At 60.1% G+C, this 19630-nt stretch overlaps 1 protein-coding gene across 5 annotated transcripts in view; it reads right to left on the bottom strand.

The window, feature by feature from the left end:
* The window catches only part of HDAC4 (histone deacetylase 4), a 254745-nt gene that overhangs the window by 57992 nt on the left and 177123 nt on the right, over window positions 1-19630 (bottom strand). For 3 of the 5 annotated variants that reach the window (XM_043578354.1, XM_043578353.1, XM_043578352.1), the window contains exons 7-10: window positions 14226-14357; window positions 10866-10978; window positions 6037-6153; window positions 5747-5945 (exon numbers count right to left, since the gene is read on the bottom strand). In XM_043578354.1, the coding sequence (XP_043434289.1) occupies window positions 5747-5945; window positions 6037-6153; window positions 10866-10978; window positions 14226-14357 (561 nt within the window). The remainder of the gene's footprint in view (window positions 1-5746; window positions 5946-6036; window positions 6154-10865; window positions 10979-14225; window positions 14358-19630) is intronic. The other 2 variants (XM_043578356.1, XM_043578355.1) reach the window with 1 other exon arrangement.

Below are 19630 nucleotides of genomic sequence, written 5' to 3' on the forward strand. Positions count from 1 at the left end.
ACTGGTTGCGGTCCAAGCGGCAGCGCGGGGCCGCCGGAGTGGCTTGCGCCACACTGACCAGGGCTGCGGAGGTCCCCGTGGCCCGGCACGTTCTAGAAGACCATGGAGACGGCTCTTCCCCTAACCGACCCAGAAACCAAGCTGTGAGGGAAAAAACCCGTCCCGAGGGATCAAATCCTTTCAAGGTCTCTTCAAGCGGTGACTTTATTCACAAAGGGGGTGTTAACACTGGTCACAATCCTGGCGCTTGCGGTCAGAATCTTCCACAAATTTCTGCAAAGGTGCTGCCTCCCCCCATGCCCACCAGCTGCTTCCCCTGCACCTGCACCTGGACTGAGTGTTCAAGATCTGGATGGATATGTGATCCTGCTTTAACGTGCATTTGAATCTCGTTTTAAAATGCACCCTGTGCAGGGGACACAGATGCCAAACCTTTTTCCTTCTGTAAACTTTCCACCCACCTGTACCTTCTCTTTTGCGAATTGTGGGCTTAGGTAGTTGACCATCTTTCCGGGGTTCTTTGGGCAAAAGTCTAACAAACCCTTCCCTGCTACTGGAAAACGGGCTGCCCCAGCGGCCCGAGCTGGATGCACACTAACCCACGAGGCTCAGGCTGAACCTGACGCGGGTCATGGTCCCCTGCCTGAGGGGGAACAGCACGTACCTGACCTTAGCAGATGCCCGCCTCCCCAAAAGCACGGCCCCGGGAACTGCTCAAGCGGCCGGCCCCCCGACATGCAGGCACACCTGCCCATCCCCCACCAGGGGGTCCCTGAGACCCCTGGGGTCACTGCAGCCTATTTCCCTTGTCCCTTCGTGGGCTGGAGATTTCAAAATTACAACCACAATTTTGTATGCAGACAGAGAGAGCAGACGCCAAGAAAAGGTTCAACCCTCGCAAAGTTGTCCTGGATTAGCTTTTCAAGAAGTCAGCCAACTCCAGCCCCCTAAACTGCCATCGCCTTCTGTCCAGCTCGCTGTTTTCTGGGAGAAGTTATGTTAAATTCCATTATCTGCCTGGCTGCTAAGTTAAAGTTAGTAACTCAAACGCTAGACTGATTCCCTCTCAAGTTTCTAGAAGAGCTAAAAAAAAAAATAAAATAAAAAAGGTAAAAAAAACCCCATCATCCTAAGAAGGTGTTTCAGAATTCACCCACTGTTGACAGAGGTGTTGTGAGGATGAAAATTTGGAAGCCAGCCATACGAAGCTGCATTTATGGGATCAAAGGTGACACAGTCACCAAGAGGGTCCCGCCTCGGAAAACACGAAGCTAAAACAGGGTTTCCTGAACAGCTGCTTCTCAGGTTCCACAGGACACTGGGACCGCAGGGCCGCCGCGGTCAGCTGGGCGGCCGCCCCAGGTTCCGCACAGAAGCTTCTCTTGGCTCTGCGGAAGGAAAGCAGCTTCCAGGGCTGACAAAGGAGCAGGAACATGCATGAATGTGAGCCTTCACGCGGGGTGGACAATGCCCTGAGGACACAGGCCACTATCCCCATGGGGACATGGACAGACAGCGGGAGGACCCCGTTCTGGCCCGCCCCCACCCTTACCCTCTCTGGGCCCACCCCACTCACCCCAAAACTCACAATGGGCCCCCTGGGGCACAGAACTCCAGTGCCGTCCCACTCGGGGACTGGTCGCATTGCAGAAAACGGACTCCTAACCTCTGAGTGGCAAACCCATTACTGGTCAGGTGGTTTCCAATTCAGAACCTAAAGTTGACCCCTCAGGTCATTAACAAGGGCTTTTGATGACAGACCCTTATTTGGCTTTTGGCATATACAATGTAAAAGACTTCTATGCATAAAAACACACCGTGTGAAGATCCAATTCTGTCCTGGGTGACCCAGCTGCCTGCAGAGGCCCGCTGTGCCCAGATGGGCACCGTGTAGGGACAGAGCCCGACTTGTGCCGCCCGGCGGACCCTGCTCTGGGCAGGGAGGACCGGACTGCCGGGGGCCTCCTTCCCTGAGCACCTGGCGGGCCGGGAGACGCTTCGCTCTTCCCGCCCACAGGGCTGGCGCAAGTCTGTCGGGGCTCCAGGACACGGATGACACCCGCCTGCCCCTCGTGTCGGTCCTGAGAGAGGGACCGGGGGGGGGGGGGGGACCGCGACCGGAAGCCCACGCAGGACCGCACAACGGTGACCGCACAACGGTGATCACGTGGGAATCCCCGGCATTCGCTCGGCCATCCAGGGTTGGCGAGTTTGCAAACAAAGGCACCACGTCCACATGCCCCAGCCAGCGTGGGGGTCAAGAGGGAAACAGGCGAAGCGTCAGGCTGTCCTGGCGCTCTGGACCCAGACCTGAGGTGCTGGCCTTGGTGCTGCGGGGCTCGGGTGAAGTAGGCGAATTCACACTGGTGAGTACGGCCTGCGCCCTTAGAAATCCGTATGGGGCATCCCACTGCCCCATGCGCCAGGGCGGGACTCTTTAAGGCCCTCCAAGTGACAGTCAGCCGGACAAGGCTATGTTCTCGCCAGGGGCGTGCCAGGCTGCACATCGGCACAGCCTGAGTGCTGCAAGAAAATCCCCGCACAGCAGGGGCCCGCCTGGACCAGTCGGCTTCGCTGGAGCTCTGGGGGCCTGGCCAGGGTTGGGAATCGCGGGCCAGGCCCCAGGAGCGGCAGCCCCACGCGCCTCCTGGGAGAGGTCAGGTACCAAGGGGAGCGTGCCATCACTGCTGCGGAAGCCAGCTGCCGGCCCCGTGCTCAGAAGCACAGCCACGGGCAGACGGCCAGTTCCGCCAGCCCGTGGGGGGCAGCCCCAGCGAGTGACCTGAAGGCCAGAATGACCCCACATCCACCAGGTGCAACACCCGCTCCCTCCACCTGTCCTTCTCCCGAGACCCTCACCTAAGGCCTCAGCAATGATGCCACTTCTCCAGGAAGCCTTCCCTATGCCCTCCCTGCTGGCACGGCTGAGCGTCCAGACCGACTACGGAGGACCAGCCCAGGGGAGACGCTGGGCTGAAAGCTGTGCCTTCCGGCCACACGGCAGGAGGCCTGGACAACACACGTGTCCTTCTCGCCTCGAGATGACGGTTCCATTCCCACCCGCTGCCTCGGGTGGTCGCTCAGAGACCCAACCTCTGGGAGCGTATGAGGGCGCGCCACTCTTCTCAGGAGAAGATTCGGCTGGACAACTCCTGGGGCAGTGGGGAGCAAGGTGAGTGCCACACGGAGGTGGGACATCCCACGGACCCGCTCGGGGAGGGACGCGGCCCTGGCGCCCGTCCCCCCTCACCCCTCTGCATCTGCGGCCTCTGTTTCCGGTGTTCGTGAGACACAGCTATTCTGGCTCAGCCGTTCTGTCCACGTGTCCATCTGCCCACGAGTACTCACGGAAAAGCAGGGCCGCTGGTAGGTGAACCTGGGGACTGTCCCTGATCCTGCTCAGACACAAGCCACCTCAGAAACCCCGAGTGTCCCTCGCTTGGCCCCCAGAGACGTTTACCGCGGGCCTGCAGCGCCCTGCCCCCGTACAGGGGCCGGGAGAGCGGGGCGAGGCCGCGGATGTGCAGATTGTCCTCCGCGAGGGAAGGTGAGCAGGAGGGGAGCGAAACCGAAGCAAAGCTCAGCAGAGCACACGGGAGGGGGAAGGGCCACGTCCGGCGGGGGCAGGGCCCTGGTCGGGACCAGGCCCCAGGACAGCCGGCTCGGGAGCCGGGCCTACGGGGGAAAGGGCGGCCCCCTCTGGCGAAGAGGGAGCCACACCCCTGTGCGCCACACCAGGAGAGGGCTCGCTCCTGTGCCCGCTGGCAGCCAGGCCGTCATGGCCGGCCGGCACCACCCGACAGGCCGCGCTCACGTGTGCCCTGCCAGCCACCAGCCACACGGGCACCCACCATGCCCCACGTGGGACTGAGAAACCAGACGGGTACTTTGCTTCTGGGTCTTAACGTCCACTTTAAACATCAGGGGCCACACGCGGCCAGTGCTCCAGCTCAGGACAGCAGTGCTCTGGGCGGAGAGGGCTTCTCAGGCCCCGAGGGGCAGGAAGCCCGGGCAGGGGTGGAGCTTGGAGGGTGATCCCAGAGACCCGAATCAGGGCCAAGTTCACGGGGAGGGGGTTGGGAGGGGCCACGAGAACTGGGAAGAACTGGGAAGTAACCACCACGACCACACAACTAACACCTGAAGGGGGCTCACCAGTGTCGGGCCCATCCTGCGCTAACACACGCCTCACTTAACCCCGAAGAAACTCAGCGAGGCGGACACTCGCGTTACCCGTTTCACATACGGGGATACTGAGGCACGGCACGAGGGAAGGCTTCCCAGGTCACTGAGCTGGGATGAGATGGAGACGAGACAGCCTGTGCTCTGGGCCACGGCCCTGCCTCCAGCACCTGCGGCCTGTGTCCGGGGGCTGGGAGGGGCCTGCAGGTTCGGGGGCGGGGAGGGCAGTGCTAACAGGTGCTGGACCAGAAGTCGTGCCCCAGCCAGTCTCACCGGCACAGGCAAGCTGTCGGCAGCTGCTGTCACAGAAAGGGCCACTGGATCACCCACGAAGGGCAGAAGCAGCAACGTGGCCAATCACGAAGGAGTCGGGTTCAGCAATTTATCAGAGAGGTGAGATTTACCTAAGACTGTCATTCAAGTCCTGTGGGAAAAGGCTACTCCCCACAGTCAGTAGAGTGGCCGACTCTTGATCCCAGGTTCAAGCCCACCCTGGGCATGGGGCCTGCTTAAAAACAAAAAAGGTTACTTCACAGGAAGCTCAGGGATGTGCCCGAAAAATGCTCTTTAACAGTGGGTGACGAGCAGACGCTCGGGGACCAGGGGTCACAACGAGGGTCAGGTGTAGGTTTACATAAATGATACAGGACAGAAACTCAGGCATCCTTCACTGCTCTTGACTCCGGGCCCTGACTCTGGGTGTCACACAGACTCAGATGCGATTTCAGACGGAACCTTTGAGCCCCTGTGCTCATGACCCATCATCTGAAAGGCGGGGAGATGCCCGGTGACGCTTCTGCTCCCCCTCAACTCTGAAGAGGGCGGTGACCCCGAATTCAAGCACTGGGGGGCCCAGACAGAAAGACACACACACACACACGGACGGACGGAAGCCCGCCATCCACACAGACACACACAGAGGGCAGGATGGGCCCCTCACGCCCAGACCGGCCCCACGGCTCTTCAGGACCAAGTGCTGGAGAGAGACCGGTGGGCACAAAAGACATTCACCTGCCCGCGGCCCGCGTGGCCACAGGTTGGGACTTTGACCCGCTCGCACCTGCATTTCCCACCAAAGCGTCAAGGAGGTCATGTTAGATCCCAACCGCAAACAAATCAGCAGACCTCCAGGGAGCCAAGCGTGAGGCCGGGTGCTGCAGACCAACAGCAGGTACTTCCCTGTTCCGCAGCAGACCCCACACCTTCGTCCCTCCCAAAGGAACAGTTGCCGTGCAAACCTCTCGCCACATTTCCTGACTTATTCCTAAGTGTGAGCGTCCCTTACGCGGGGCACACGACAGACGTTTCCACCACGCATGGGAACTGACGATCTACCAGAGTCGTCCCCCCTCATCTTGACCCAGATGAAAAAGCAGACGGGAGAGGCCGTCTCTCTGGAGAAGCTTCCAGAAGGTCTAAGCGACACCTGCTTTTACTCTGTCTACCTCGTTTTGTAAGTGAGACTCGGTTTATCGACTCCCACGCCTTAACACGGGAGAGGCCGTGGCTAGATTCGAGGGTGCGGACGGGCCTCCCCGCTGGGCCCCAAGCTGACCGTGCTCACCTGTGACGAGGGGCGTCTGTGTAGGCGGCTGCTCCAGTAAGACCATGTGCTGTAGCAGCGGGTTGTGTGAAGCCCCACCGTCCCGCTCCAAGGGCGCCGTGCTCAGGTAGGGGGTGAGGTGCGTGCCGGGAAAGAGGGAGATCCGCTGCTGGAGGGCGGGGAGAGTGAGCCTGTCGGCCTCCTGCGGACCTGCCGTCCCCTGGAGAGGTACAATGGTGACGCCCGGGGCCGAGGGCCCGTGACGGCCCCCCGCCCCCGCTGGCCACGCAGACCCGCCGACGCCTACTCACAGCGGAAGGGCCGGTGGCGGGCAGTCCCAGCGTGATGTTGGGCAAGGATGGTGACGTGTAGAGGGGGAGCGGGGCCACGGAACCTTCTCGAGTCACGAGCCTGTGGGCCAAGCTGGTCTGCGGACAGAACACATGACGGCCGTCACACACAGCCTGCCAGCGACAAGCGTGGGCCACAGACACCACGAGAAACGACAGCCGAGAGCGCCTCAGGGCAGGCCACGCGGAGTCCCGAGACGCTACAGTACAGAAACACAGTGACAGGTTACAGCACAGAGGTGGCACAGAACTTCAAAGCAGGTCACAAGCCCCGAAACATGGACTCACAATCCATGACACCCTCGTTTTTATTCACATTGTTTAATCATCGTAGACTATCAGGAAAATCTAAGATAACGTGTTACAGAATACGTTCTTGGTTGGGGATGTCATTTTAAATGTAACATCAGAGGCAGAAACCAGAGAAGATATTGATTAAAAAAAAAAATCCCTTTTGGGCGTCTGGGTGGCTCAGTCGGTTGAGCATCCGACTCTTGATTTCAGCTCAGGTCATGGTCGCACGGTTGTGAGATCGAGCCCCGCATCGTGCTCCATGCTGAGCCTGCTGAAGATTCTCTCTCTCTCTCTCTCTCCCTTTCTCCGCCCCTCTCCCCTAAAAAAAATCCCCTCCCAGAAAAGGCAAATAATAAATAATGGTCACGGCAATATGGGCAGCATGTAGGACAGAGAAAGGCAACTATGTAAAGAGCTCACAGATCAGATAATAATTAGCAAAAGTGCTCGTCAAAGGCAAATGACAAAGAGCCAGTATTACAGGAGACCTCCTGAAAAATTTACTCAAAACCATCAGTAATAAAAAAACATGTTTAAATACCTATCAAGTTGGCAAAGATTTTTAAAACTGAGAATACTCTCTCGGCCCCGAGGAACAGAAACACGCTGCTGGGCGGGTTTATGAAGCGGTGCACTCTTTCTGCAGGAAAACTGGGCAATCCGTGTCAAAAGCCTTAAAAATTTATCTAAGTTTTGATCCTAAAACTCCGCTCTTCGGGTGGCTCTTACGAAACGGTGCCGGGCAAAACCAGAGACGGTCCCAGGAATGTCGTGGCCGTGGTGCCCACGGCAGGGAAGGGCAGCGTGTCCGTGCCCCGGGTGGAGCAAATGAACCACACTTAGGCGCCGGGCCCTTGGGAGGCCGGGAAAAATCTGGATTGGTTGGAGTCCCACCGATGATGTGTTGTTAGGCTGGAAAAACAAGGTACAGGATGGTCTGCTCGTTCAAAAGCAGACAGTGAGGGCTGGAAGGACAGACAGAAAAGGGGGAGTGGGAGCATTCTCTGAGGATCTGAATTACCGTGCTATTTAACATCTTTTTGCTTCTAGAAAGAACATTCTTCCCTCCAAAGGATGCTGTTTTGTTTGCCGCAACGCCCCCTGTGGAGTAGGTACCTGGTCAGTGTGCCGAACCACGGAGCAGACAGACAGAAGGAACAAAGGACTTGGCCACCAGGCCGGCGAGTGGGAGGCGGCAGACGGAGTCTGCGTAACGAGAAAATCACTGGAGTGATGGACGTGTGACCGTCTCCTCTTAGCTCCTCTCGCAGTGGGGCACGTAACTAACGACGAGAAACGTCCGGGTGCCTTAAAATGTCACATCTGAGGGGAAAATCATGTGCTGAAAGCTATCATCAAGTGGCCGTACGTGGGGGTACACCGGGTGCCGGCCCGGGGAGGAAACAGCCTCCTCATCTGCTGGGGGTTGGGGGGGGTGGGGAGGGGACGCCTGCGGCTTGCCTCGGAGACGCTGGGTGTGGTCCCAGACACCACAGCACCAGTCCGTGAGCTCACTGGTCTCCCCGTGCGCGTGAAAGTTGTGTTTACGAGACACTGTCGTGTGTCAGGTGTGTTAACAGCTTCATGTCTACAGGAATGTACAGACTTGAGTTAAAACATATTTTATTGCTCAACAATGCTAACCATCATCTGAGCTCTCGGTGAGTCAGAATCCTCTCGCTGGAGGAAGATCTTGCCTCGATGTTCACGGCTGCTTGGTGGTTGTGACAGTTTCCTAAACTAGTCAACAACGAGGTTGGTCTGGTACATCAAGTGACTCCTCCTTTCGTGGACGATTTCTCTGCGGCACGCGATGCCGTTTGACGCCATTTTACGCACAGTAGGAATTGTTCGACACCGGAGTCCGTCCTCTCAAACACAGCCACGGCTCCATCAGCTCAGTGTATGCATCTTCCAGATCCTTTGTGGTCACGTCAACGGTCTTCACGGCATCGTCACCGGCGGCAGATTCCGCCTCAAGAAACCACTTCCCCAAGAAGCAACTCCTCCTCCGTTCAAGATTTCCCCCAAGACCGCGGCCACACATTCAGTCCCATCATCAGGCTCCGCTTGCAATTCTGGTTCTCTTGCTGTTTCCACCCCATCGGCAGCGACTTCCTCCACGGAAGGCTGGTGTCTTCGGTTCGTAAGAAAGGGCAACACCTGTGATGCGTGATAAAGAGACGTGTGCCTGTACCGCCTCACAGCGTGTGTGCAAATATCCGTAACTCGCAGGATCCCTGAGGTGCTGTTTAACGCGGTCGTATTTCAGCGTCCTTTGGAAACACACACACCTTACGGTCTGTTTGGACGCCATGAGCGCAAACCAGGAAGAAAAGCGTTTTTCACGCAGGGGCGCCTGGTGTATCTTGTCCTGGAGAGACCACAGGGCTACAAAGCATTCACTCACTGTGACCCTGCACAGTCACGAGCTGACAACCACCGTGGAAAGCACTTCCCCCAGGCAGAAAAACTGTTGGTCCAAGTAGAAGAAATACCGACACGCTGTGCCGAGGAGAACATGATGGAGACGGCCAAGGAAAGCAGGCACCACCGGGCTGTAATCACCCAGGGACGAAACGAGCAAACGTCCTAATGTCTGCAAAGTTATAATTTCCTCTTTATAATCACTCTATTTTTTTTTTTTTTTACCTAATTTATTTTTAGAAATAACGCAGCCTTCTGAGAACTGCTCGGAGGCTGACTGCCCGCATGCGCGACACTGGCGGTCTCCGTCCGCGGGGCGACAGGCTCATCAGCTCCCACGCGCTCCGCACAAAATCGGGGCCTGGTCTCACGCCCCGCCTCACGCCGGGCCTTCTGGGCTGGAGGGAGCGGCCTTTCCAGGCCCGGGGCGCCTGCTTCCGCCGTGTGTAGGCCGCGGACCTTGTCCCGGCCCGGGGCCCCTGGCAGAACAGCAGTGAAAGGAGGCGCTCCAGCGAGGACCCACGTCGCCCTGCGCCCGAGGGGCTGCAGCCAGGGGGGCGTCACGAGGCCTGCGAGTTCTCAGGAGAGGTCAGCTTCTAACAGCACCCGAAACCCCCAGAGGTCCCCCAGGCGGACCTGACCGTCAGAGGCCACCCCTGCCCACCAGAGGACGGTAAACGGGATGGCCCTTTCCTATCGGTGAGTCTGCAGCAGCTCAATTTACATGAACACGGGACTTGTACTTCAGCAGGGGCAGGGGGAGACCTGGGGGGGAGCGGAGGGGCCAGCGCCAACCTCAGCTCTGCCGCGTGTTTGTGCGCACGGGTGTCTACAACAGGGGGTGGAAAGGCTCAGCCCTGGCGCCCATACACCCCGAGTAAGATCTGTCAACCCTGCGGGAGGGGAGGACTCGTTGCTAAGTATCTAGGGGGAAAGTTAAGTGACTACATGTGCTCAACTGTACCCTCCTGTAAGTCAGCAGGAACTCAAAAAGAACTCAGAAAGACCTCCCACTCGGCGGGGCCGTCTGCAGACGGCACTTCGGGCTCCGTTCTCCGTGAACTCCGCAGCGAGGCGGCTCCCCACGCAGGGCGCCCCCAGCCCGTGGCCTCGCTCGATAGCGTGAAGTTCCCCTGCTCTTCCCGGGCACCGGCCAGGGCCTGCCTCTCCCAGGCCGCACGGCCTGCTGTGTGGAGGCAGGCTGCTGGCCGGCCCTCCGGCCCTCTGGCCCTCTGGCCCCTGGGCCTGGTGCAGGGCTGGCCCCAGGTAGGAGCTGCAGGGACACTAGTGCAATGAGCAGCCGGGGCAAAGAGAACGCGGTAGAAAAAGAAAGCACAGAAGGAAGGAGGGTCCTGGAAACCGCTGCCCGGAAAGTCACCCAGGTCCGGTCAAGGGCACAACCGGCAGCCAGCCCCGGGCCCCTTGCCTCCCCTGGAGCACCCGTCCTCTCTGCCAAGTGCTTCCAGAACCCTCTCTGTGCCCACGCCCCTCTCCACCCGTGGCACAGCTGGGGGCGGGGGCCTGACCGTGTGTCTCAGGCTGGTGGTCAGTTACCCAGGCGCCTCCGAAACGCCAGCCCTGGGGCTCCTGACCACCTGCCCGTGCTACTCTGCTCCCCCACGACACACGGATGTGTGTTTGTCGGCCGACGTTTTAACCTGTGTATTTCTAAAGCACAATAAACACTTTGATTCTCTTCCAACAACGGTTCTCGGCCACCGCGCAGAGCCCCAGGGGCACACAGCAGCGAGGCATCTAGGACCCCATGGGCCCACGCGTCTGTGTTCTGAATCAGCCGGATAAAACGTGCTCCGAAGGAGGCCAGGAGGAAAGGCTGGGTTCGAAGCTGCTCTCCCGTCTGGACACGGGGCTCACGTTTGCAGGAGCAGCAGTGGTCAGTGGCAGGAAAGAGGGATGAAGTCCCAACGGTGCCCCGTCCAGGGTGCCTCCCGACCTCAACCGTCCAGGCCGAAGGGCACCCGCAAACCTCGGTCCCCTCAAGGGAACCAACTGTCTGAATGCGCCAGGCCGGCGCAGGGAACAGAAAGGAACGGAAAGCCCGCACTGACCTCGGCGGGGATGCTCGCGACGGCGGGCGCGATCCCGTTCTCGGTGCTGACATTCCCGGAGCTGTTGTTGGGCGAGCTGGGCGCGGAGCCCGGGGCGCTGCTGCAGGCCGAGTCTGTGGGGCGGAGAGACATCCGTGAGCCACGCTCCGCGCAGAGGCTCTGGGCGAGGCCGTGGCAGGTGCCCACCCGGGCCTGGGCGCCGAGGGCCTCCCGGGGACTTCTGCTTCCCACCTGCTGACTGGCACAAGTCACATCATGAAAGAGCCTGACCGCGGTCCCCGAACAGGGGCTGTGAGGCTAATTCCCTATTTTCGGTTTTGCTACTGACTTCCTGGCGAGCTCTGCACACGTACGGCTCTGTGGAGGCCCCGCCTGAGCCTTTTAAGCTGTGCACGTTACCGACTTTATTCCTCTTGAACCTCGAGATGATCCTCTACACCAAAAAGATAAGCCCTTAAACGCTCAGCAATAACCCGACAACAGAAGACCGGGAACCACAGAGGCCAAGGAACTCTGAATAGGGAGAGGTCAGATTTACCGCGCTCGCTAGCAAAGCCACGGGCCGCCGGGCTCCTTTGGAACGAAAGCCTCTCGCTTTTCCTGGGCGACATCAGACGCCCAGGGCAGGTGCCGCCCGTGGTTGCTGTGACTGGTCGGGGTTCCCTGGAATCGCACACTAGTTTATCCTGCAAGTGACTTTCAAGGTACGGGTGGGTCCGCCCTGCCAATTGGGCCCAGGCTTCACGGCGACTTGCCCGAGACCGAGGAACGTGCTCACCCTGCCCCCTCCTCACCGCCCCCGGAGCCGCCGTGCCACCGGTGTCTGTGGGAGCGTCTCTTCAGCTCTCTCTGCTTTCTTGTGTTGTGGGCATCGTAACAATGGCCTCACCACGGAACTGTGACCTCTGGGGTCCCTGGCCCTCTCGACCGACCGGCCGTCGGCCCGGCGACACCCGCTCGGGCTCGCCGCGGCGGCCTGGCCACGGTCAGGCCTCCCAGACAGTGACGTGAGCTCAGACCGGGTCCCTGCTGCCCCCACACCGAATCCAGGGCTTACTTCTTCACCGGGGGTCATGGCTCCTTATACGTCACGGGACGGGGAGCCGCTGAGAAGGGCCCGGGGGGAGGAACTGCTACACTTTGTGCACAAGGCAGAGCCGCCTCCTCCTGGCCGCCTGGCCCTCAGGGGCGGTCCCCGGGGCCCCGCCTCGGACGCCATCCCTGCTGCTCCTGTCCCAGACTACACGCCAGCTTCCACTGACTTCCTGCAGACGTGTGTCCCCTGCAGGGTCACCACACAGACCCTCTTGCGCAAGCGGGTGAGAAACTGGGGCAATAAAGATACACGTCCAGCCCTTCAACCGTTTCCCACTCAACTACGCGGATTGCTGCTCGCTCCGCTTGCGGGAAAGCGGTGTAAGAAACGAACACAAGTGTGTAATCGTGTTATTCGCGTCAGCACAAGCGGGGCACCGCGTGGCATGGGCTAGGCGGCGGGACGGGCACACAGAAGACAGACTGGAAGGAGACACGCCCCACAGGGAGCAGCAGCGGCTCCGGCTAGATCTCTGCTCCTGCCGCACGCGAGACTTTATCCACCGGGGAGAAGCAGCCCGGCCCTGCCCCCACCTGGACCCCAAACCCCGCCCCCCCAACACACACACCGGAGGGCCTCCTTCTGAACCGCCACGCGTCCCTGCTGCACAACCCTCACCACCTTCCTTGAACTCCTTATTCTGCCTTCAGGAGAGTCAGCTCTACCCCGGCTGCCTGGGGTCTGTGGGGCCCAGAAGCCCATCTCCTCTCGTCTCTCTGCCAGCTGCACTTCCCGCCAGCGCCCCCCGGCCTTGCCCGCCCCGGACTCCTCTGCGGTAGCACAACCCGGGACCCGTCGGCTGGGGCGGGCACGGTCTGGCCGCTCAAGTCGGATCCTGAGCTCCGTGGAGGCGAGGACCCGTGCCCCCACTTTTACGTGTAACCTGGTGAGGACTCACGGTAGCACGAAACCGTCACGGGCCGACCACGTGAACACGAGAGCCGGCGCTCAGGAAGAAGGCTGCCCACGGCCCCGCCTCACCAAGTCCGTGGCCAGAAATAACTGCACGGGCTCCTCTGTCCATCAGGGCGGCCGGCCCACGCCAGGCACCCGTCAGAGGAAACACAGCTGCACTCACAGCCTCGAAGGGGACCCCCCAGCTGGGGAGACTCCGGGACTCCGAGCGACAACGCTCTTCTCCTCAGACAAGGCCCGTCTGTCCTCGACGGACCCAGCACAGAACCCTGCACCGAAACACGAAGAGCTTCCGATTTTCCCACAAATGCTCAGAGGCAGGAGCTTACGTCGGGGGTGTCTTCCTGGCTAACGGGCCCTGGAGCGCAGCGGGACAGGGCCGGAGGGCCCCATAGAGCTCTCACCTTAACTCAGAGGCGCTGGAGCTCCGACCCGTGTGCGCGGCACTAGCCGCTTCCACACGGGGACCAGCCCCGGGGAGCCCCCCTCCTCGGGCCCTGAGAACCTACCACTGACAGGCCGCTACCTACAGCCTTGCCTCTCAAAGGAGGCCCTGTGCTTGCCGCAAACACGGCTCCCGCCCGCCTTGCCCCCAAGCCACTTCTGAGCAGCGCCTCTCTCGGGGTGCTGATTTCGGGCATGTGGATGGGTGCCCGCAGGAAGCGGGAGCACACACTCTGGGGTGTGCCCTTGCAGTGGGGCGCAGCCTCAGGGTGGGGCCCACCCTCGTGAAGTGGGATGTGCCTGGGGCCGGGGTGGGCCCTCTGGAAGCGAGGTGCACCCTTGCAGTGGGGGGTGCGGCCCGGAAGAGGGGAGCAGCACCCGCAGGAAGGAGGGCGCCCCTCAGGCCCGGGCTCTGCCAGGGGTGTACTTCTCCGTGTCCACCGCTAGGTGGGGGCCGAGAGCAACGCTCACCAGGAAAGTGGAAACGAGCGGTCGCCCTCCTCTCTCCCCCTCCCACCCGTGGGACCCCTGCCCCGTGGCCCAGACACCGTGATGGGCGGTAGCAGCTCACAACCGTGTGATTCACCACGGACGGGGCAGGATCGGGGAACCTCAACTCAAAACTCCTGAAAACACCCGGTGCGACGTCAGACAGGACTGCCCTGACCGTACGCGGGCCGGTGGACGCCACTTTCCGTGGCTGAGGCCCGGAGCAGAGAAGGGGTGCGGGGGCGTGCTTAGAGACCCCTGCCAGGGCACTGGCTGTGGCTCTCGGACGGCTGGCGCCCCGGGGACAAGGTGCCGTGCAGAGACGCAGGGCCTCGGAGGAGGTCTCGGAAAGGCTCGCAGCAGCAGAGCCTCGCGGAGAAGGCGGTGGCCGGGCTTCCACGACTCATGGGACGTACCTGTGACATCCAATGGACGCTTCTTTAGAGCGGTAACCACGGGCCCGTCTTTTCTGCGTAGCAGCGGGCTGCTCCGTCTTTCGGCCACCTTCTGCTTTAGCCTGGACCGCAATTTCAAATTGGGTTCAGAGGCTGCACAAAAAAGAGACGTCGTTATAGTCAGACACTCACGACGGGGACCAAGTTTGTCTCACTGGCAGCTAAAAAAACCATGCACGTCGGGTCAATATCCACTCAACCCTGCTGTGTTGTTGCGGGGCAGAGCGAAGGCAGCGTTCCTGAGGCCTACGCAGCATCTCTTCAGTCCCACAAGATGCACAAAGGCCATCGGACGCCTTCGGCTACGTTTCTTTGGACAGGGTTACCTATCTGTGCTGGTCGTTTCGGGGCGTCGGCCCACAAATGTTGTTACGGCTTCTATAGTCTCCACTTCCTCATTCACCTGCGTATCAGAAATTCCTCCCACGTCTAACCACCTGGAAACAAGCTGCTTGCTGGGGCTCCCAGCGACCTCTGCCAGTGGCCGCCATGGGGTCCTAAGGCCAACCAGTCCTCCACACTTGCGTGTAGGTGAACGAGCCCATCTCCCTCAGAGTCCACCTGAACGGGGGACACAGGTGTTTCGGCTTGGTCTGGTTTGTTAACCGCCCTGTGCTGTGCAGACCTGCAAATCTGAGCCCACAGTGGTTCCCAAGCCTCCGCACCCGGAGCCCAGACCACCCCGCGTACCAATCAAGCTGCACCTCTGGGGAAGTGGGGGGCACCCCAGTGCGAGCTGCCTGGGCAGTGCCTTCTGCACCCAGAGGTGCCCCGTCCGGACGCCTGGGCAGGAATCTCCAACTCCACAAGGCCACCAGCTTTCAGGGCCAGGACAGGGGTAAGAGCACCACTGGGAGACGTTGGCGTTCTGGGGTTTTACTTGACTGCTTTCAAGTTCCTACGACTTGTGCATTTGCAAATTAGCTCGTTTTTACCTTTTTGTTTGTTTGTTTTTAATCAGCACCCCTGCTGTTTTTAATCTTTCTGGAACAGGAAGCTCACTGCTCTCCAGAGTGCCACGCAATGCAGTCGAATTTCCCTCTGGAATCAGAACTAAGACGACTGGGTTTTAAGAAGCAGGCCACGCGTGCATCTCAGGGGCACCGTGACTCCGACCCTTGGGGAGCGTGGAGGGCGGGGCAGTGGCCTGGGGACCCCACTCCCCGAAGGAGGCGGGTCTGTGGGCCCTGGAGGGCGGAGGGCGCGGCCGGGCACCTGAGTGCAGCCTCCCGGAGGAATCGAAGGTGTGTTTGAAGAAGCTGCCAGAATGCTCCCGATGGCCCCCCTGCTCTGGAGGGTGCGAGGCAGGGATGGGGCCCTTCCCCCTTTGCGGTATCTGGGCTTAGAGCGGGTGCCCGTCCACTTGTAGGACTTCCGCGGTCAAGAAAAGTGGGAGCGGTTCACCTTCTCCACAGGCGGGAGGATCCACGTTCATTGCTTTCACGCTTGTTTTGCGGGCACTGCAGACTCCTGTGTTTCACTCACTTCTGGGTTTGCGCGGAGTTTCTCAGCCTTACTGAGCGTGAGAGAAAGGCCACGACCCCGTGTGGCTAACAGGCAAGGAAACAGCAGCTCTGCTCATGCCACCAAGGCCTTTGCTAGAAGAACACCAACGGTCCTTTCAACAACCTTCTGTCCGAGGAGGGGTCGGCAGCTGCCCCCGAGACTGCAGGACAGCGTGGCCCTCGGCGGGGAGCGCCTGGGGACATGGGGTGCGGGGGTGGGGGCGGCAGGGTCACCACGCTCCCGACACCTGGTCGAGCAACGGCACCGGCCGGGACCATCCTCCCCGAGGACCCCAGGTTCCCTGTGACCTGCAGCCTGTGCCGGGCAGGCCCCAAGCCCATTCCCACCGCACGCGGCTGCTGGCCCCCCCTGTCCGGACTGTGGGAGGCCACGCTCCCCTCACGGTGGCCCCTGAAAGGGTTCTGCTCGTCTGTCTCTTTGCTGGTCTCCCCCTTGCCTGTGCTTGAACGTGAAAGTCAGGCCGGTCTGAAGGACTTGCCCTGCCTCCTGGGAGCTCAGCACACTCCCCCCGCCCGCCCCTCCACGGGCCCCCATCTCATGTGCGGTGCCCAGTGCAGAACGGAAACGAGGGACACTGTGTTCAAGATGCCAAGAGTCTCATTTAAGATGAAAGCAGGGCATTAAACTGAGCGGGGTGTGCCCCGCCCGCAGCCCAGTTTAAGGCACCAGAAGGGCTCCACATACTGGTCTGGGCCCTTCCCTGTCCCTCTGGGGCGCCCAGGACCGCCTCCCCGTGGAACCCCCGGGTGCAGGACCAGGGGCTGAGCAGCAGGCTGGGGACCAGGCGGGAAGGGAGGCAGCAAAGGCCCTCCTGCCCTTCCTTTGCTCTGGAGAAGGCACGTTCTCCGGCAGCCGTGGGTCCAGGCATTGCACGAGCTCAAACGAATTGTGCGGACCCCACAGAGGAGACACGGTGACCCCCACTCCAGCCATTCCTAAGCATGTTTCCTGAGATTTGCCGAAAGCGTGTAACCCAGGCCGCTCTGCACGGCAGGCCACCGGCGAGACAGGGGACCCTGGAGACCGCACCCGCCATGTACAGGGTCGTGCGGCCCCCACAGGCCCCAACGAGCAGCTTCTGCCGGCCTCTGAGGTCCTCAGGACGCATGCCAGCTCCCAACGGGGCCGGGTGGAGTACGGATACGGCTGGATGTGTTCCTTCGAACAGAGCCACAGCAGACCGAGAGCCAGAGCCTGAGGGAGGTGTTTGGGAGACGTGGATCACAGCCGTGTGCTGATGAAACAGAGGACACTGACCGGATCCATGGACACGGTGCCTGCTCTGCCAGGGGCACATGGGGAGCCGGGAGGTTTCTCCTCAAAGGTGATCAGGTAGATGACAGGTTAAGTCAAAGTAAGCTATCCTCATCTTGCCTTAAAGTTCGACCCCCTCCCGAGCACCCGCCCCTCCTTGGGCAGGAAGTGCCTTCGGCCGAGACAAAGAGTGCTCTCGACGAACCCTAACCCACACCCAGTTTATGAACGTCACGCTCTCCCTGAGGGTCGGTCACAGCGTAAACCGCTTTCAGGGTGGGAACATTTTACTGTTTAACAGCCAGGTGGGCACAGGGGCCGGACGTGCCCGTGGCGCGTGCACAGAGGAGGGTCTTTCTGGAAGCAGTCACGGGTGTGTGGGCCTGCCCCCACACCCAGCAAGGAGAGCAGGGCCTGAGCCACCGAGGATGCCCACGACGCCGTCTCAGCTGGGCACGCGGACGGAGCGTGTGCCTCCAGGTGCCCCTTCCTGAGACCCAGGACAAGGCACAGAAGTGCAAGTGTGGGAAGAAGACATCTGGAGAAAAAGGTGAGAAATTTGGAAAACGGGAGTGCAAAGGTCTGACATTGGATTGACAAAGAGCCAAGACAGGGCAGAGCGGGGAAGGTCGCTAACAAGGTGACTGAAGGGACACTGTGCTCCATCTGAAGAAGGCCTGCTGCCCAGGAGGCCTCACAGCAGCCTTTGCCAAGCAGGCCCTCAGGGTTCTGGAGCTCCGGGCACCAGGGGTGGGCCTCGTCAGCGGTGCTGGATTCCCCAACGGTCACTCGGACGCAAGACGAAGACACGAAAGTCCTGCAGGAAAGTGGCTTCTGCACCCGACCACGTCATCGGTCAGATGTGAGCCAGTGGGGACACCCGCCAGCATGCCAGGACTCACGTTCGCATCCGGCGCAAGCTCCTGTGCCCGTGCGAGGTGAAGGAGGGGCCGCGCAGGAGCCCCTGGGGTCCTGGGAAAGGGGCGGAGCCTCCCCAGGGAGGTGGGGGGCCGGGAGCATGTCCCCCAGGCCCCAGGGGGGCCTTTGGACCGCCTGCTATGCAGGGGCTCCTCCATGTGGATTAATAACAGGCACACAGAAAATGAAGCAACTTCAGGACAAACAAGTTGTGCAAATAAAGAAATGCAGGCAGGGCCACTTCATGTTGGTGTATACTTTCTGTAAGTCACCTGTCACAGGGCAGGGAGGGGCACGTGTTCCTGTCCCGAGCCTAGTGGGGCTCTCTGATTGACGTGCATTTATCTACTTTGAAAACAACAAAGAAAAAACCCCCCAAATATAACTGGAACATAACTTTCGTAGCACACGTATCCGACGTAGGATTGGTATTAACATAGCAAGAGTTCCTACAAGGTCCCAAGAAAACACCCAAAGGAAAATGGATGAGAGATCGGCCGTTGGACTTCCATCCACTGAACACCTAGGAACCCTGCCCGCTGTCTGGTGTGGTTCTAGACATTGTGCCCAAGGGACGGACAAGAAAGCCCCGGCCTGGCCAGCAGGCACTCTGAGCTCTGCACAGCTCACCGGCTACATGACACGGCCACCCAGGGCCCCACTGCAAGGACCTCACATTCTACTAGGAGGGATGGAAAATAAACACAAAGATGCTCCAGCTTTACTAGCCGTGATGGAACCGCTCCTGGAAACGTCGAAGGAAGCAGGGTGCACTCGTGCGTCGCGTGGGCCAGGATGGACACGGTAGCGCCTGCTTGGCGAAATGGGGACAAACGGGCGGCAATGTGGTGTGATCCGCCCCGTCGCTCAGAGCGTGCAGGCCTTCAGGCGGGCAGCCCCCTCCTTAGGGACCCATCCCACAGAGACACCAGCACAAGCGAGCGAAGGTACCCACATCTGTTGGCCAAGTTACGCTACAAAAGAGTTGCAATTTATACCCACACGGGAGAATAACACAGAAACAGGTATCGATCTTTCTACCCCGAAATGGAATCGTGTGAACAACACATACTGCCTGAAAGATAAAATCACAGGACAAAATGCAAAGCAAGTGTTTTTCTTAACAAAAAGACGGGCCTGCGTGTTCATGGCGCACACGGGCAACACTGCCACATGCGGGGACGGAAGGTCTCTGGACAGACAGATACCAAGCTAATAGCAGCAGCCTCTGGGAAGTGAGCTTCAGGATGTGTGTGTAATGTGTGTTTTAATCTGTTACAGGCACACATTCTGTGATCTTTTAATAAAGAAAAGAAGCACCACACGCTGCTTGAAGGTGTCGTGTCCCCCAGCTGATTTCCGTTGGCCACCGGGAGCAGTGTGGACGTGCCACCGAATGGTGGGACGTGGCTCTCGGAGAGACTGGTCCGAGATCCCAGCTGGTGCTCTGCATATCAGAGGGCCAAGGGTGATGGTCGTCAAGGTCGAAAGGCTGGAGCACGTGAGCCAACTTCCTTGCACAGAAGCTGCCTGGCATTTAACCACACCCACCCTCTCTCTCCTTTGGAAACACAATAAAGCCTTTTGAAGAGCTCTCTGAACACTCACACCCGGTTTTTAAAGAGCACACAGCCCCTGAGTGCCGAGGGAGGCTGCCCACCTGGCAG

This window comes from Prionailurus bengalensis, chromosome C1 (assembly GCF_016509475.1).
Source record: "Prionailurus bengalensis isolate Pbe53 chromosome C1, Fcat_Pben_1.1_paternal_pri, whole genome shotgun sequence".
Lineage (NCBI taxonomy): Eukaryota > Metazoa > Chordata > Mammalia > Carnivora > Felidae > Prionailurus > Prionailurus bengalensis.